Raw genomic sequence first — 19,840 nt, 5'->3', positions numbered from 1 at the left:
TAAACGAGGAACATTGTTCTTTATTTTTTATAATCATTCGTTCTTATCATGCTGCTGCAGGTGATTATGACTACTTGACAGTTAAACTAGCATCTAAATTCATTTGCGCTGGCTTGTCGAGATGAAAATCTTTTCTCGGTAATGTTGAAGCAAACCACATTAGGTCTTCCCCGCAGACTCAACCTCAGCGGCCCAGCTTGTCTACCCTACTCCCTCATTTACTCACCTCACAAGTGTCTTCAGCTTTCTGGGAATAAGTGGACACTAATAATGTTGCTCTTTGATGCGTTAATAACCTTTTTTTTTTGCTTTTCAGTGTCTATTTCTGAGAGAGAGAGAGAATTTCTTCCTTTTTTATGAGCGTTGGACTGAAACGAGGGAAAGCGGAGAGCAATGACATATTTTTAATGAATTCTTAAATAAATGACAGTGCCTCCTGAGCCGTAGGCATTCCTGACCAGCTGTGTGAAAGAGGAAGGCACAAAGAGACAGAGAAAGACAGAGAGAGGGGGGTAAAGAATGTTAGTAGTTTGTATCATTGTTTATATATATATATATATATATGTGTGTGTGTGTGTGTGTGTATGTATGTATGTATGAATGTTATATATATATATATAATATATATATATATATATATATATATATAATGTATATATATGTAGAGGAATGAAGAAAGTATGAAATTCAGTGTCCTTCTGTCCTACAGTGAGGGGGAAAAAGTATTTGATCCCCTGCTGATTTTGTACGTTTGCCCAATGACAACGAAATGATCAGTCTATAATTTTAATGGTAGATTTATTTGAACAGTGAGAGACAGAATAACAATAAGAAAATCCAGAAAAACGCATGTCAAAAATGTTATAAATTGATTTGCATTTAAATAAGTATTTGACCCCCTCTCAATCAGAAAGATTTCTGGCTCCCAGGTGTCTTTTATACAGGTAATGAGCTGAGATTAGGAGCACACTCTTAAAAGTGCTCCTAATCTCAGCATGTTACCTGTATAAAAGACACCTGTCCACAGAAGCAATCAATCAATCAGATTCCAGCCTCTCCACCATGGCCAAGACCAAAGAGCTCTCCAAGGATGTCAGGGACAAGATTGTAGACCTACACAAGTCTGGAATGGGCTACAAGACCATTGCCAAGCAGCTTGGTGAGAAGGTGACAACAGTTGGTGCGATTGTTCACAAATGGAAGAAACACAAAAGAACTGTCAATCTCCCTTGGCCTGGGGCTCCATGCAAGATCTCCCCTCGTGGAGTTGCAATGATCATGAGAACAGTGAGGAATCAGCCCAGAACTACACGGGAGGATCTTGTGAATGATCTCAAGGCAGCTGGGACCATAGTCACCAAGAAAACAATGGGTAACACACTACGCCATGAAGGACTGAAATCCTGCAGTGCCCGCAAGGTCCCCCTGCTCAAGAAAGCACATATACATGCCCGTCTGAAGTTTGCCAATGAGCATCTGAATGATTCAGAGGACAACTGGGTGAAAGTGTTGTGGTCAGATGAGTCCAAAATGGAGCTCTTTGGCATGAACTCAACTCACCGTGTTTGGAGGGGGAGGAATGCTGCCTATGACCCCAATAACACCATCCCCACCGTCAAACATGGAGGTGGAAACATTATGCTTTGGGGGTGTTTTTCTGCTAAGGGGACAGGACAACGTCACCGCATCAAAGGGACGATGGACAGGGCCATGTACCGTCAAATCTTGGGTGAGAACCTCCTTCCCTCAGCCAGGGCATTGAAAATGGGTCGTGTATGGGTATTCTTGCATGACAATGACCCAAAACACATGGCCAAGGCAACAAAGGAGTGGCTCAAGAAGAAGCACATTAAGGTCCTGGAGTGGCCTAGCCAGTCTCCAGACCTTAATCCCATAGAAAATCTGTGGAGGGAGCTGAAGGTTCGAGTTGCCAAACGTCAGCCTCGAAACCTTAATGATTTGGAGAAGATCTGCAAAGAGGAGTGGGACAAAATCCCTCCTGAGATGTGTGAAAACCTGGTGGCCAACTACAAGAAATGTCTGACCTCTGTGATTGCCAACAAGGGTTTTTAAACCAAGTACTAAGTCATGTTTTGCAGAGGGGTCAAATACTTATTTCCCTCATTAAAATGCAAATCAATTTATAACATTTTTGACATGCGTTTTTCTGGATTTTCTTGTTGTTATTCTGTCTCTCACTGTTCAAATAAATCTACCATTAAAATTATAGACTGATCATTTCTTTGTCAGTGGGCAAACGTACAAAATCAGCAGCGGATCAAATACTTTTTTCCCTCACTGTATCACGATCTCTTCACACAAAATAAGTTAGACCTGTCTTGCAGGTTTCTCTCTGTAGTTTTGCTAGGAGACAGCGCAGACAGGTCCCGATGGTTTTGCTGTTGGAATGATGAGTTATTAATTACAAATGTTATTGCTCTGGGTGACTTTTGGTCTCAGCCTACTTTTAGACTCTAAGGAGCAGAACATAGTGAAAAATATTTCCTCTCAGTAGTAGCTTTAATGTGCCTTCTTGAAAGGTTTTTTTTTTTAAAATAAAAATTTCATACCTCTTGTGAGATTAAAGGCTGTCATCTTTGGTGCATTATCATGGTGAAGCCAGTCAATGTTAGAGGTTTGATTGACAGGTCCTGACACCACTCAGAGCTGACCCCTCCTCCACAGACTCGATGAGTTTTAAGTATTATCGACCCTCAGCCATTGATCGTGCCACCGAACATTTCCGAGAGGGAGACAGAGAAACACCAACTGGAGTTTAATTGGTCCGACACGAGACGTGGACATACTGAAGTGTATACCAGCGTTGCTTTTGGCTTGTACTTGACTTGGACTGAGAGTCTAGGTTGTTTTCTTGTTTAGAAGATTTGTTTATGATTCAAGACTGGAGAAGACATTTGTGGTGAATAGAAGTGGAGAGTAGTTGCACTCTGCCAATACTATCCAGATAGCAGTCTAATTAGCCTTGGACTCATGGTGCAGTACTTGTGCTTTGGCTGCCACTGATCTTGGCCTGTTGCGTTTTCCCTCTCACCATATGTGTCTCACACATGTAGCTGCCCTCCAGCTGGTGAAGTGTGGAATAAATAAGTTTATGATTTGGAAAAGTTTCAGCCTAAACAGACCCTTCAGAATTTCTGTTTTTGCTCGACTGTCAGATTAATTGGTTGAACCATGCTCGTCTATTAGGAATGTGCAAGATGGTCTTTAAATAAATAGTATCGTAATAACAAATAGAGCATTTATTATTGTGGCAGAACATGTAGCTTTGCAGACTTACAGCTCCATCGTCCTAGTTTTGACCTCATGTTACTGTCTACATGGGTTTCCTCCTGCGATGAATGAATATTTATAATGTAGTACAGCCATCTGTAACAGATTTGTCCTCACTGTCAGAAACTGGTTACTGTACGTGCTGACTGGTTATGTGCTTGAGGTTTAATTGCTTAACTGCTCTGTTAATTTCTTCAAGCAGTTCGTCTACTATGTTGTATTAGTAGTGTTAATTTGTAAATCCTTTCCTTCTGCTGGCACTCACCAACTTGGCCTGTCTTTACAGTTAGAAACGTATTAATTATCTAAGCTTCAATCATGAAAAATGCAAAAGTCTGTACAGAATTTAGAAAGCCTGTTGCCTTAAAGGCAGAAAACATTGGCAGTCGGATGTGTTGTGTGGCTGTTCTGCTTTCCCTCCACACTTTGTGTTTAAATGGGAGGTGATGGCGGACTTCATTAGTTGCGTCAGAAGAACTGAAAGCAGACTGAAGTTTTAACAGTGCCTCTTGCAATATGCTACCGTGTAAAGAGATTTTCACACTGGAGGCAACACTTGAGCTCATCACACGTTCTCTTTTTGCTAAGTGGCTGTGAGCAGGCAAAGAGAAACCGAAACCTTTGGAAATCTTGACACGATTATCACATCGGCTCTAGTCGACTTTTCTTCGGTGGACAAACTTGGTTGCTACAGAAGCTGGCGTGACACAAGTGATGAGTAAACCTCTCATCTGTGAAACGCAATTGAACTAATACAGATGTTTTGATCTTTGTTATATCAAAAGTGTTAAATCTGAAAATGAAGTCATCAATGTGATTTCGCATTGATTGTCAAATAAGACAATCGCACGATCAAGCTCTGCTTATGTCAGTATCTCAATCCGATGAAATGATACCGTCTTTAATAGTATCGTCTATCTATAGTCTGCTTTACTTAAGCGTTTGGTGTATACAAACTTCTGTCTGCCTTTCTCCCTTCCTTCCTGCTCTAGATTGGACAGCTGGTGTTTAAAGGTATGAAGCGGCTAAACAGGATCCAATCCATTGTTTTTGAGACGGCCTACAACACCAATGAGAACATGCTGGTATGTGCTCCCACCGGAGCAGGCAAGACCAACATCGCCATGCTCACGGTTCTGCATGAGATCCGCCAGCACCTGCAGCCGGGAGGCGTTATCCGCAAAGACCAGTTTAAGGTATATTACTGAAAAAAAATATGTGGTTTTTTGTTTTGGCTCAGCGCACCACTTTTATCTCAGCCACACTCACTTTCATCTTGTAATGACGAAATTGAAAAATACAGACAATGTAACGCATTTTTCTAGAAAGGTTATTCTCAAAAATATCTTTCAGACTAGTTTTATATGGGGAGGTGGGGTAACGTAATTATTACCAGAGTATCTCTGGGATTTTAGTCCTGTGTGAATGCGTCATATTACATAGTGTGTGCATGCATGGGTATGGAAAGATTACACTTTATTTTACTGTCTGTTAAATGACCAGTGAAACAGTATGTCCCGTCTGAATTGACCAGTTATAGATTGTTATATGCTGTGGGAAAATAAGTTTTCGTGCTTTTTCTTCAGTATAGAGACGGTCCAGGAATGTTTTCTGTTGTTTGCCGTCAAAACCAAAACGAAACCAAGTTTTGGCTGAATTTAAACCAAAAACAAGGACTTGTCGGAGAATCGACACTTTCTGTGGGCTTTTTGTTAAATTATTGTTTTGTTAGTATATGTAGCCTACAGATACAGTATATGGCCAAAAGTATGTGGACACTTGACCATCACACCCATATGTGGGCCTTCCCCAACGGTTGCCACAAAGTTGGGCACACAATTATGTAGGATGTATTTGTATTCTGTAGCAGTACTACGGCTTTGTATTGCTGTAGTATTATGATTTCCCCTCACTGGCACTAAAGGGGCCAGCTCAAAACCTGTTCCAGCAAGACAATGCTCTTGTGCACAAAGCAAGCTTCATGAAGACAAGTTTTGCCAAGGCTAGAGTGAAAGAACTCGAGTGGCCTGCACCGAGCCCTGACCTCAACCCCACTGAGCATCTTTGGAATGAACTGGAACAACGACTGCACCCCAGGCCTTCCTAGCCCAACAGTAGTGCCTGACTTCACTAATGCACTTGTGGCTGAATGAGCAAATCCCCACATTCATGCTACAAAACCTAGTGGAAAGCCTTCCCAGAAGAATGGAGATTATTATAACAGAAAGGGGGGGGGGGGGGAGGGGGAGGGGGAGGGGGGCAATTCCATATCAGTGCCAATGGTTTTGGAATGGGCAAAACTGACAAGCACATGTTGGTGTGATGGCCAGGTGTGTACATGCTTTTGCCTATATAGTGTATGCTATGGTCATGTGACCTACTAATGATCAAGCATTATAACAATTATGGTGAAGTATTATAACAAAAAGTCATAATACACATCAAATATTGTATTAAAATACATGTGTATGTAATAAGCATTAGTGTGACAACCATGTGTACATTGTGAAGATTGCTTATCCTGTACAAATTAATCGTACTGTAATTACTACCCAGGTCACTCTGTAACATTACTTGACAGACATATATCTGGTAATCTTATCCTAGAGAAAGAAGAACAATTAGGCATTTGATGTTTTTGTTATATATTGTGTACAAGGATGTGCAAATAGACATCATTTTCTCAGCTGGAAGAATGGTTGATTAATACCGTGATACCATGAAACCATCAAACTGAAACTTTTACGCCATAACAGCCCTAGCTGAGACCTTAAACCTTAAAGTGGACATTTTCACAGACACTTTTCCATGATGATGATGATAATGGTGATGACGACGATGATGATTATGATGATGGGTGATCTTCATACATCACCATTAAACTTTCCCTGTCTTGTTGCTCTACATCATATTGCACTAAATGTTGTACTGTGCTGTTGCCAAGGAACAAATGATATCATGACGTTCACTCATTTATCATGCTGTCTTTCTTTCTCCCTCTTGCCTGTATCTATAGATAGTATATGTAGCTCCAATGAAGGCTTTAGCTGCTGAGATGACTAATTACTTCAGTAAGCGCTTGGAGCCACTGGGCATCGCTGTCAAAGAGCTGACAGGCGACATGCAGCTGACCAAAGGGGAAATTCTCCGCACTCAGGTAACACATAGAAACCTGCTGCACAGAGAGAAAAGGAAATATTTTTATATTGTGCTTGTCTGCTGGTGGGTTGTGCTTTTTACAGTTTTATAATGCTTTATAATTGCTGACATTTTAGATGGCTAACATCGAGCTTTATAGATTTATTATCAAATAAGATATTTCAGTCAAAGTATTAGATTGCTCCATGCCGTAACTGTTTAGCATTTATGTTCATGGAAGGCTAGCCATCACTTTTCACTATTTTCACCTAGCCAGAGGGTTTTAATGTTGTTACAATATCACCATGAGGATATAGAGCCTTAACGTCTCATCTGCAGGAGACAAGATGCAAAGGACCTCAAGGATCTTTTCATTTTATAATGTATATGTGAGGAATAAATCACAGTGGGGCATCATCCTTGCATGTTAAATAAATGTGTCCTTACAGAAGGCTTCACCATATCGAGAATGATACATTTTCGTGGTTAAATAGCACGTTTTTATACATTTATTATTAGCGTTAGATTAGGTGAAGAGCCGCATTTAGGCCATATACTCTATATGGGCAAAAGTTAGTGGACACCTGAACATGACACTTATATGTGGATCTTCTCCAAACTGTTGCCATAAAGCTGAAAACACAGAATTGTCTAGAATGTCTTTATACAGTATTTTTCAGTTCTAAGATTTTCCCTTAACTTGCACTAAGAGGCCCAAATGTGTTCCAGCATGACAGTGCCCCTGTGCACAATGTGAGGTTCATGAAGACCTGCTTTGCCAAGCTTGGTGTGGAAGAAGTTAAGTGGCCTGCTCAGACCCCTGACCTTCAACCCTACTGAACACCTTTGGGATGAACTAGAATGCTGACTGCACATCACTAATCCCATTTTGGTGGTTCCAGAAGAGTGGATGTCATCATAACAGCAAAGGAGAGACTAAATCTGTAACGGGATGTTAGAAAAAAGGCATATGGGTGTGATGGTCAGGAGTCCACATACTTTTGGCTATAGTCTGGTTCACTGTGAATTTACTGTTACTATAGAAACAGTACTGCATTAGAACATGTATATACTGTGTATATACTGTGTATATACATATACACACACCTGTGAGTTGCCACAGATCATTCAACACTTTATTTTTTAACAGTGAAATTTAACAGTGCTGTGGTATAAAATATAATAAGAATTGAACTAACTATGACTTAAAGTTGGCTATTGTTAACAGAGGTTGCTGCAGCAATGATTACTATTCTTAAAGCCAAGCAGCAACCTGATTATTCCACCCTGTTTGTTTAGAAGGCTGTGAAACAGATGCCTCACTGCCACCTACCGCTGTTTTCTACAGGGCAGACGTGGAAGGGGTTCTGCACCATCAGTAGAGGCTTTTATACTTGACTGTTTCTTTTTCTTATTAGATTTCACCTAGGTGATTACTGATTGTTTTCTTAATGGATATTTTAAGCTTTTTTTATTATTTAGAAATTGGCTTCCAGTCTGTTTAGGAGTTACTTTAGAGAATCGTTGACCCCAGAATTAACAATCAATTCCCAGTCCTAGTCTAACTAAATGAGAGTCAGAGAAAGATGAATGGTTGTGTGTGTGTGTGTGTGTGTGTGTGTGTGTGTGTGTGTGTGTGTATGTGTGTGTGTAGGTTATCAGCCTGGGTTTGTGTGGTGAGTAGCTGAGGGTATAGATGCTTTCATCAGGATAAAGCTCTAAAGATAGGAGAAGACAGAAGCGGCAGACTGGTAAAGAGATCAATTTGGCTTTAGATGCTCTCATGATCAAGAGCCTGATAAACAGGACTGTTTAAACTTGCACACAGAAAATCACTTTTTTTTTCTTTTACAGACAAGATGGGCCTCAACCAAATATTACCTCTATTTCTTTCTCTATTGCTCTGTCTGCAACCACATGGAAAAGGTCTTTTTCCTATAGCTTGTGCCCTTACTGTTTAAGATTTTAGAAGAAGCAGTCTTTGTCACATATACATTACAGCACAGTGAAATTATTTTCTTCACATATCCCAGCTTGTTAGGAAGTTTGGCTCAGCCATGATATGGTGCCCCTGGAGCAGACGGTTAAGGGCCTTGCTCAAGGGCCCAACAGCAACAATGGCAGCTTGGCAGTGTAGGAGATTGAACCCCCAACCTTCTGATCAGTAACCAAGAGCCTTAACCATTGACCCACCACTGCCCCAGAACCCTAATGTTATGTGTTTAAGCTTTTAGAACCTCCCACAGATTATAGATATATGTATGTATGTATGTATGTATGTATGTATGCATGCATGTGTATATATCATGCAGATAAAGGTCAAGAGTTTCAGTTAATGTTCACATCAAGCATATTGTGTGATTTTGACCATGGCATGGTTGTTGATGTCAGATCGGCTGGTTGGAATATCTCAGAAATTGCTGATATCCCGGGATTTTCACACACAGCAGTCTCTAAAGTTTACACAGAATGGTGCGAAAAACAAAAAACACTGAGTAACTGTCAGTTCTGAGGGTGGCAATGACTTGTTGATAAGAGAAAGGGAAATTATGAAATGGTGAAAATATATATAATAAGAATAATTATATGTGTATAGGTCTGAAGAAGTATTCAGGAAGTAACCGTAGAGTGCTGCAGTATAGGTCGTGGATGTAGTACGCAAAGTTTTCAGAGGAACAGGGCATTTTGGACTGATGTCCTTCATCAGCTATGTAACTGAGGCACGTCTGAGACTGCAAGATGTTAAAGGCCTTGTTTTATATAAACATTACACTACCACCACCAGCCTGAAATGTTGACACAGGGCAGGGTGGGTCAGTGGATTCATGCTGTTGAGACTTAATTCTGACCCTGCTATCTGTATGTTGCATCAGAAATCTATATTTGGTAGACCATGTAATGTTTTTCCAATATTCATCTGTTCTCTGCCTACTATAGCATCAGATCCCAGTACTTGGTTCAGAAGAGTGAAACCCGATCTGATCTTCTGCTGTTGTAGCCTTTCCATATGAAGGTTTGGCGAGTTGTGTGATCTGAGATGCTTTTCTGTTTACCATGGTCATAAAGAATGGTTATTGAGAGAGAGAGAGAGAGAGAGAGAGAGAGAGACAGAGACAGAGAGAGAGACAGACAGAGAGAGAGAGAGAGAGAGATCAGCAATGTTTGCTCTCTGGGTGTATCGATGTGGGTATTGCCCCCTGTGGATACATCAGATGTGTTCCATCCATCTTAATGCTATCTTACTTTTTGCTTGAAATAAAAAAAAAATCTGATAAACCATAGATTTATCAAAAAAAAAATCTAATAATAATAAATGTAATAGAATTTAATAGAGTTCTATTTTTTATGGTCTTGTCTTCATGAAATCAGCACCTTGGGCCTGACAGGCATATTGCCTGCTGAATACACTAGTAGTTGGCTTCTTTCTAGTTAGCTTTATTCCAGCATTTTGCGGCCTCTGCTTCTTAGAAAACTGTAGATGGGCTTTCCATGAGAAATGAAGAATCGTTTCATCCCTTACCAACCTGCAGTGCCCCGGTGTTATTTTTCTATTCATTTCCTAATCTGGGATGTTTGAGTGCTTTTTTCATAATTTTTTATAAGGCTTTTTTAAATACAGCAAAAAGGCTTGTAGTAATAATAATAATAATAATAATAATAATAATAATAACTTTATTTTATATAATGCCTTTAAAGCAGCTTCTCAAGGGACTTTATACAATAAGAAAATACCAAAAAAAAAATAAAAATACACAGATAAAAACACAAAACATACAAAAACAAAAAACAGACTTGAATACAAAATGGTTAAAGGCATTAAGAAAAAGGTAACTTGTAGCCATGTAGGATAGCATTTTTATTCTGTGTTGTGCAAAAGACACACAAAACACAACCCAAGGGACAGCCTTGGTCTGAAAGCCAGGCCAGGCAAGATAGATGACAAATAATCTGTGTCTGTAGTAACTGTATAGTTACACACAAAAGTATACATGCAACTATAATGTAACTACTGGGGATGTATGCAGAGTTAAAGATGGATTGTAGTAGTATATTTTGTGTAAATAATAATAATTTTTTCAATCTACATTGTAATTACAGAAGTACTGTCAACTTATTTTAAACTGTTATTATATGTAAATGTTGTAGAACACCTTAAAATAGGTTGTCAGTCTGTGTGTAATTAGTGTAGGTACTTTTTTCTGTGAAAGTTGAATATTCAAATAATAGTTTACGCATTTATGTGTAACTACAATTTATGTGTAACTACACAGGCGTTCAAGAACCTATAATTTATAGTGGGACAAAAACAAACAAATAACAAAATTAAATGATTATGAGATAGCAGATGTATCATATATATATATATATATATATATATATATATATATATATATATATATATATATATATATATATATATATACATATATATATATATATATATATATATATATATATATATATATATATATATATATATACATATATATATATATATATATATATATATATATATATATATATATATATATATATATATAGAGGAGGTTTGCAGATTTTTGAAGCTGATAAAAATATTCTTGTTATAGCAATTGAATTATCCATGAACAATGTGGTGCAGTCTGTTTGTATAGTATAATATAATGTAATATAATGTGGTATAATACAATGTAGTGTAGTAAGGATTTTTTGTGTGTGTATTAGTGAGTTGATCTTTTCAGAAGTAGCCTGTAATATGACAGCCTTCTCATACACACACACACACACACACACACACATATATATATATATATATATATATATATATATATATACACACACACATACGCACATCATCATAGCAACTTTTCCAAGCAAGCTGATGAAAACTGATGAGACTCTCAGCCTTTTGATTGCTCGCTCGCTCAGACATTCTCCCACACTGAACTGATATATCACGGGTGGCAGTGAATAGTCTGAAACGAGCCGTTATCTTTGTTCGCGAGCTGCATAGCTGAGTGGTGACAGGCCCTGTGAAAGGCCATGTAAAGGATGAGGGTGGCTCCTCTGCAATGAGCAGCCGGGAGAATACAGAGCAATTGGCAGCTGTGCTCTGTGTGTGCCGTACCCTGGAGAGCGCTCACAGGAGCCCTGTGGAAGCAGATCGGGAGACAGGCAGGCGTGAGCTCCTCACTTGCACACACCGCTCTGTGATGAGACTCTGCAAAGCCCCCCACATAGTGTGACATTATTTAAAGCAGCCTTTCGTAAACCCAGGGGGGCGCTAGAGGGGAAAATGCAAAAGAGAAGGTCTGGGTTTGTGGAACTTGCTAACCGATTTAGTGAAGATTCACTTTCGACTGAATTACACTATAACCAGCACTGAATGTGGTGAAGGTTGATCTTATAGGATTGTTGTTTCTGAGAGTCAGTATAAGCTGTTATGATAAAAGACATTAGTGCTACTCTAATTGGCCAGTTATTTAATGGTTTTGAGTCAATTCTCACTTACATGAGTGTTTCACACACCATCAGTGGACCTGCCAACCTTCCTGTTTGCATTTTAACATCAGAGCACACTAGAACAAATGATCACTCATAAAAAGGACACTTTTTTCCCCTAATAAAACCTATGATCAGTCAAGTGACACATGACTCTGGAATGATTGACAGTTGTACAGGTTTTTTGAACTCCGCTATTAACTGACATGCTTTGGAAACCTGACATGCTTTGTCTCTTGAAAGATGTGCTGAAATGTGCATTTCGGCTGAAATTAGTGTTTCGGGGTTTTTTTTTTTTTGACCGAAGCTCTACGACATTTGTCAAATCTAACACTTTACAAAGAACATTCATTATAGTTAGATAGTAATTAAAAACACTGTTTGTTTGCTTTCTGTCCTCAGTGCTCAGATATACTCAAACAGTATTGATCATCATTTCATGGTTTCTACGAGGGATATTAGACAACCTTTTTGTAAAATGTCTGTCTTAAATGTGTGGCGTTAGGGTTTTCTTTTTTTTAAATTTATTTTTATTTATTTTTAATACTGTTTACTATATTTAAACCTCCCTGACCCCTTCTACTCATTTATGTTCTTTGGGGTTGTCAGGTCTGCATCAGTCAGTGTCTGTGCGCGTGTGCACTTTAGGTTTCCAGCTAGAATAGGCAAGCATATTTTCTTATTGAACTTAAAAAAAAAGTATGTTGTTGTGGTTATGTCTATGCAGTCACAAACTGTTTATTTATAATTTGAATTTTGTTATATGTCATTTAACTGTTAATTTTGGCATTAATCTGTCCTATTTTAACGGATAGCTAAAAAACATTCTTAATCACAGCACTTATACTGAATATGATGGCATATCCCAAGCAGCATCCACATCACTTGTTGCTTTGCTTAATTAATCAGAAGGGCATCGGAAACATCAGGCATGAGTCATGCCTTATTGAGCTGATGAAGGTGATCATTAGATATTGATCAGCGGAGATCACCATCCAGCTTCACTGAGGACAAGTAGCAGGTTACAGCCTAACAATGCTTCCATCGGCTGTGTCCTTTCTTTCACTTCCGCTGTCCTTTTTTTAAATATACATCTGTCCTTGTCTGTCTTTTCCCATCTCTGTCTCTCTCAACCTCACCCCCACCGATCTCTCTCGCTCGCTCGCTCGCTCTCTCTCTCTCTCTGTCTCTCACTCTGTCTTCCTCCCTGAGAGCTTGTCAGTCTCCAGCACTTGGATTTCAGCGTGGTGCCTTTTCTCTCATTTTCTTGTTACCATAGAAACTGTTCTACTGTAAAATGCCTCATACAGTGGACACATGGTGATACAAATGTCTTGCATATTTGACGACTGAGTTTGTGCTGTCAAAAAGCCGGGCTTGCATTTAGATTGAAATATAATCAAGTCTAAAAAAAAAAATAATAATAAAAGAAAGTAAAAAAAGAAAAGGAGGGGTACGGGGAAAAGGAGCGTTCTTCTATGCAGTTGAATTACAAGATGTCGCACAAATACCAATTCATGTGGAAGTGGCCTGTTAGTATATTAAAATAGTGTTACCTTCTTAGTTACGTTTTTAGATCCTGACTGAAGTAATGTATACCATCAAGGCACGGTATAATGGATGATGGAAGGAAGGAAGGAAATAAATAAAGAAAGAAAGAAAGAAGAAATTGCTGCTCAGTCTTAAGCACTCATCTTAAATCCCTTAAAATGAGATTACATCTGAGACAGAGAAAGTTATTTCCCAATCACAAAGCCTGTGTAAGCATCAAAATGCAGAGTATGGTCTCAAACAGTTCCAGTCTCTCATAGTCTCTGGTACTACAAGGGAAAGTCTTTTGTACTCCATTACTGTAAGATGAAAGAAAAACAAAAGCCATATATTGCTTGCTTCCATTATTCTGTGAGTGAAGCAAGGATATGAGTCAGTGTAGGCTGACCTTGTCCGACAAGGCTTTTCTCTTTTTTTTTTTTTCTTCTTTTTTTCTCTTTTCTTTGCTGTATTCATACACACTGTCTGTAATGAGTCTCAGAGTTAGGGCATGAACAGTAACCTTCTGTCTCCTTTGCTCACTGTTTTGCTCTTGAGCCCTACTCCCTCCCCCACCTGCTCTGTCGATCCAGTAAACAATGCTTCTCTGTGTAGAAGGAGGACACATGCAGCATGCAGAGCTGCGCACTTTGCATCAGCCCTTTCCAGCAGAGGAAATTGGACATGGTTTTCACATCAAATTTGAGAAACAGAGAGAATGCCTAGCCTTACACCTGCCACCCATGCTGCTGTGCTCTCATGCACATGCGCGTGTGTGTGTCTTTATATATATATATATATATATATATATATATATATATATATATATATATATATATATATATATATATATATATATAATGTATGTGTGTGTGTGTATATGTACATATGTATGTATACATGTTTGACCTGCAGGCTCAGGAAGCAACACTTTTGTGTACCGGTTCAGCTCAGAGACCAGCTCTATCCAGGACTGAAGCTGCTCTCTGGATTGAGGCTATTTTGAACAGCTGCCAGACTGACTTTCAAAAGCCCTGGGCCACATTGGCTTCTCAGAAAATGAGATAGAGGTGAAACACTTCTGAGCTGAACTGCACTTGACTCTGTTTTTTTTTCGTCTTGTTTGTTTTTTAAATGTATTGATTTGTTCTTTCTTCCCCATTTCATGTGAGCTCATGGGAGTAGTATGGTAGCTTAATGCTTTATGTGTGTGCAAAATACAACAAATGATAAGCTGACTAAAAGAAGGAGACCACAGTCTCTTTGACCTCTAAGCGGCTGTATGTCAGGCTGCAGGAATGAGGAAGACGGTGCAGGTGAAGGGAAAGGAAATGGTCTCAGAATGGCTGGAGATAAAGTGATGGAAAGGATGGAGCGTGCCAGTGAAGCAATGAATGCCTGCCATCTGTGATGTAGAAGATACACTGTACATCCGATAGCGTGATTAGTACCATGTGTGCAGAATAGAGTGAAAGGGTTGAAGCGTGGCCTGTTTGGAACGACAAAGAGCTTTTAGTGATGAAGCACGAATTACCGTGCAGCTCTTGTTAGAGGATGCCTTGTGAATGCCATTGTTACTCTCAAACAGAAACAAGATTATAAAATAGTGATGTGTAATTCAGGTTTCAGATGTTGGTTTGCTTGCCTCTCTTTTCTCCTCTCTGATATTGTAGAATGTTTTTCACCTTGCAAAGATAGTTAATCTATCATTTGAAGGGGTTTTCCTTTTTGCTTATAGATTGTCTTTACAAAGCATCAGTGCATCGCTACCAGCAAAACAACTCCCTGTTTTTCGCTCCCTCTCTGCCCACTCTAAAGACTGATTATGGTTGCTATGGAAACAGTGGGCAGGCTGGGCAAGCATTTGGCAGCAGTGTCAGGTGCTTGCGTGTGTGTGTGTGTGTGTGTGTGTGTGTGTGTGTGTGCATGTGCGCACATGTCTTCCTCCAGCACAGGGTAAATATTTGCCATGTGCATGATAACAGAGTGGCAGGTTTCGTGTTGTGGTGGCAGCTTCACAGAGGGGATATTAATTAATAGATGTAATGTGTTGTTTTGTGTTTTGTTGTGTTGGGGGAGACCTGGCCACACGGAGCTTTACGCATACCTGCACACGTCACTGCCTCTGATAGAGATTCCTCCCTATGCCCTGTAGTGGACACACCCTCAGATCTGCCAACCTTCAAGCCAATCAGTGTATGAATCTGGAATGATTGACAGTTGTTTCAGTCTTTACATTCAAAAAGCATGTCAATCCTGTGGGCGTATAAATTGTGATATGTTTCTAGGTAACCACCAGGCACTTGAGGAAGAAAATGTCTCTTATCAGTTTTACTCAGGTAGATGTAGACGCAGGAAAAGTAAATGCTTTCTTTATATTCTGATCATTTTCCTAGAATAGGAAGAAAGACCGTAAACTTTTTTCACTCTGGACAGGATATTGCTTATTGGTATATTGAGTTGTTGGGGGTTTTTTGTGATTGTTGCCTGATTTTGCTGCGGTTTTGTTTTTGTTTTTGGGTTTTTTTGGGTTGGTTTTTTTTTTTTTTTTTTTTGGTTTTTTAAATTCGTGTTTTTTTGTGGTTTTTTTGCAGAAAACTATAAATTGGCGAAGTTGTATGAAATTGTTTTACACTATTTGTTGGTAAATGAGACCTTTTTAGCTGTACTCATGTTTCAATGGATGTGAATCAAAGAGGCCTTTGGCTGAATGCACATTGCGATGAGGTCACATGATGCTTCTTGGCCCAAATCTGTGGAAAAGGCTCCTCAAAATATTGCGGAGTTGGATTAATTTTGCGTTAATTTTTTAACTAATTGATTGCAAAAAACTTGAGGGACTATTTTTAAGTCCCCCTGTAAAAAAAAAAAAATATGTATGTGTGTGTATATGTATGTATGTATATATATTTATAATATATATATATATATATATATATATATATGTGTGTGTGTGTGTGTAGTATGTACAGTATACAGATATATACATATGTGTGTGTATATATATATATGGGCTGCAACTAATGATTATTTTCACAATCGATTAGTTGGCTGATTATTTTTTCAATTAATCGGATGGGGGCGGGGCAAACTTTCAGTACCCTTTTTATTGTTTATTTAAAAGGAAATCCACAAACTGAGTGTTACAAATATAAACTTCAGACTAAAACTTTACACAACTGTTTGTCTAAAACAGAAAAGAACCCAATACACACACACACACACACCAGAATAGATATTATTAATTTAGGACTGTAGTTTAATTTGGTGCTTTTTGAGCATCCATAAAAATAATGATAAAAAAAATGATAAAATAAAAATTATATATATATATATATATATATATATATATATATATATATATATATATATATATATATATATATATATATATATATATATATGTATGTATATTACACAGTATCTTGCAAAAGTGAGTATACGCCTCACATTTTTGTAAATATTTGATTTTACCTTTTCATGTGACAACACTGAAGAAATGACACTCTGCTACAATGTAAAGTAGTGAGCGTACAGCTTGTGTAACAGTGTAAATTTGCCGTCCCCTCAAAATAACTAGGGAGCTACAGTTCATTGAGGGAACCATGAATGCCAACATGTACTGTGACATACTGAAGCAGAGCATGATCCCCTCCCTTCGGAGACTGGGCTGCAGGGCAGTATTCCAGCATGATAACGACCCCAAACACACCTCCAAGATGACCACTGCCTTGCTAAAGATGCTGAGGGTGAAGGTAACCCTATCGAGCATCTGTGGGGCATCCTCAAACGGAAGGTGGAGGAGCACAAGGTCTCTAACATCCACCAGCTCTGTGATGTCGTCATGGAGGAGTGGAAGAGGACTCCAGTGGAACCTGTGAAGCTCTGGTGGACTCCATGCCCAAGAGGGTTAAGGCAGTGCTGGAAAATAATGGTGGCCACACAAAATATTGACACTTTGGGCCCAATATGGACATTTTCACTTAGGGGTGTACTCACTTTTGTTTCCAGCGGTTTAGACATTAATGGCTGTGTGTTGAGTTACTTTGATGGGACGGCAAATTTACACTGTTACACAAGCTGTACACGCACTACTTTACATTGTAGCAAAGTGTCATTTCTTCAGTGTTGTCACATGAAAAGATATAATCAAATATTTACAAAAATGTGAGGGGTGTACTCACTTTTGTGAGATACTGTATGTATATATAGATATACACACACACACACATTATATATATATATATATATATATATATATATATATATATATATATATATATATATAAAATATAATTTCTGTATACTGTATGTGCGTACTACAGTTTCTACTGTAGATTTGTGAATGAACTATATTGAAAATGTAGCGCTCCCCCTCCCCTGTGCAGCTCCTCTCTGCCTCTCTGTGGGACTACACTTCATTCTTCCTCAGGATTAGCAGGTCAGCACACCCAGTCCCCAGAACACCTCTTTGCTGTAATGTTTGCCGATTACTTTTGGATCAAAGTGATCCAAGGCGTCTGCCTCATTGTTCAGAGTCTGTTTTTCCTCATGCCAAGAAAACTCGCACTCCATCGGGCAAAGTGCTTGAATGCCAGCTTACTGGATTAAAACAATGCTTAGACTTTATGAAGTCCTATACATTCTCTTTCTTTGGCTTTGTACTGTAATTAAAGTGAGCACTTTGGCACGGCTACCTGGGTGCCAGGGCTTCCATTTAGATTAGCGGCAGTCTAATTAACAGCAGAGGCGCACTTTCTGTTCCAGCGCCAGTCTCTAATGGCCATGCAGATTGATTTAAATGCAAACTAGAGAAGATTTAATGAACTGCTTTTAGTGAAAGTGTTTAACAGGGATTTCCACACTCTCTGACATGTTGGCAAACTCGCAGGCTATAAATTAGGAATTGTTGTGCTTTTCTGCCTAAAATGTTGTTTAATTGCCTTGCAATAACTGTAGGAGATGGGTATTAAATGCTTATGCTTGCCTAAGATGCATGACATTAGTGTGAAAGCACTGTGGATGTTAACATTTTTGAGGTAAAGTTTGATTATACTTAATTTACTTCTCGTATGCTCGGGAAACGTTGCCTCATATGGTATGAGGATTTTGCGTGTGTCTAATACAGAAGTCATTTCCGTCAACCTTGCATGATTTTCTTCAGGCTTATTTGTAGCAGTCCTCTATTCAAAACCAACATCCTGCTGATAATTCTAGCATGAAACAATAGCAGGAAAGCTCTGTTGTACAGAATCCAGCATGCTCCCCAAACGTCGGTCAGCGCAGTTTGATTGACGTCCTGCTTATCTCTTGCAGATGTTGGTGACAACTCCGGAGAAGTGGGACGTGGTGACGAGGAAAAGTGTTGGAGACGTGGCTCTGTCCCAGATCGTACGTTTGCTTATCTTGGATGAGGTGCACCTGCTGCATGAAGACAGAGGACCCGTCTTGGAGAGCCTGGTGGCCAGGACGCTGCGGCAGGTGAGCATCCGTAATGCAAGCTACTGTATAAAACGCTGTGCTCGTGCTTCCAGCAGTTTCCTTTTGCCAAGCGTGGGCAAAACACAAAAATTCAGCCTTATAAAAGTCCAATAATTAAAAATTAATGACTGTTTGTGTGATACATCTAGACCCTTAGAATGATATTCCGAAACAAGAGATATGCATTAGAATATAGAAAAAGAAACCTTGCTAATGTTGCATTAACTCCATGTCGAAGCGTTCACTGGTGTGCAGGGTTGCCAGGTCTTGAGCAAAACTACAACAATTCTGCCATTGTGGTAAAGAGATGCATTTTTTTCTTCTCTTTCTAAGTGTTTGCACTTCATTCAACTTAATTTTGCCACCCGCACCCTCGATTCAAAACAATTCCAATTAGCTTTAAATCCATGGCTGCTGGTGTGACCCTAAAGAGGAGGAGTGGGGGAGGGTTAAGTCACAGAGCTCTCTGTATCTCAAATGTGTTTTTGAATCCTGCGTTCTCCACTTTATCAAATAGTCTCATATCTGCAGCTTTGAACATCCTAATTGCTGTGCTGATGTCCTCTATGAGAGGAAATGGGGAGTGAGAGAGAGAGAGAGAGCATGTGAGAGAGAGAGAGAGCGTGAGAGAGAGTCTTTGTGTTTTCATCTACGTGATGTTGGCACAGATGCAGCCTTATTAGCAATAGCTAGTATTCTAGTGTCTTAGCATGAAAAGCAGCATGATTAGGAGAAATGTTCTTTTTGTACCGCCTGTAGCCTTTCCTGATTTGAGAAAGTTTTTGAAAGGAGAAGTTACTTTCCCGAGTGGAAAGTGTAGGAAAGTATTGATCAATATGAAGATTTATCGAATCGAGCCTTGTATAAATTAATACGATGCGATGTGAAACGCCCATTCATTACACCGCTGATATTTTAC

The 19,840-nt window shown here is 39.1% G+C and overlaps 1 protein-coding gene across 3 annotated transcripts in view; it reads left to right on the top strand.

Moving 5' to 3' along the window:
* ascc3 (activating signal cointegrator 1 complex subunit 3) overlaps window positions 1–19,840 on the top strand; it is a 174,928-nt gene that overhangs the window by 57,120 nt on the left and 97,968 nt on the right. For all 3 annotated transcript variants that reach the window (XM_017475083.3, XM_053682473.1, XM_053682474.1), the window contains exons 9-11: window positions 4,284–4,487; window positions 6,308–6,448; window positions 18,757–18,921. In XM_017475083.3, coding sequence (XP_017330572.1) covers window positions 4,284–4,487; window positions 6,308–6,448; window positions 18,757–18,921 — 510 coding nt within the window. The remainder of the gene's footprint in view (window positions 1–4,283; window positions 4,488–6,307; window positions 6,449–18,756; window positions 18,922–19,840) is intronic.

This window comes from Ictalurus punctatus, chromosome 1 (assembly GCF_001660625.3).
Source record: "Ictalurus punctatus breed USDA103 chromosome 1, Coco_2.0, whole genome shotgun sequence".
NCBI classification, from domain to species: Eukaryota; Metazoa; Chordata; class Actinopteri; order Siluriformes; family Ictaluridae; genus Ictalurus; species Ictalurus punctatus.
This window is presented reverse-complemented; position numbering and strand designations above follow the sequence as displayed.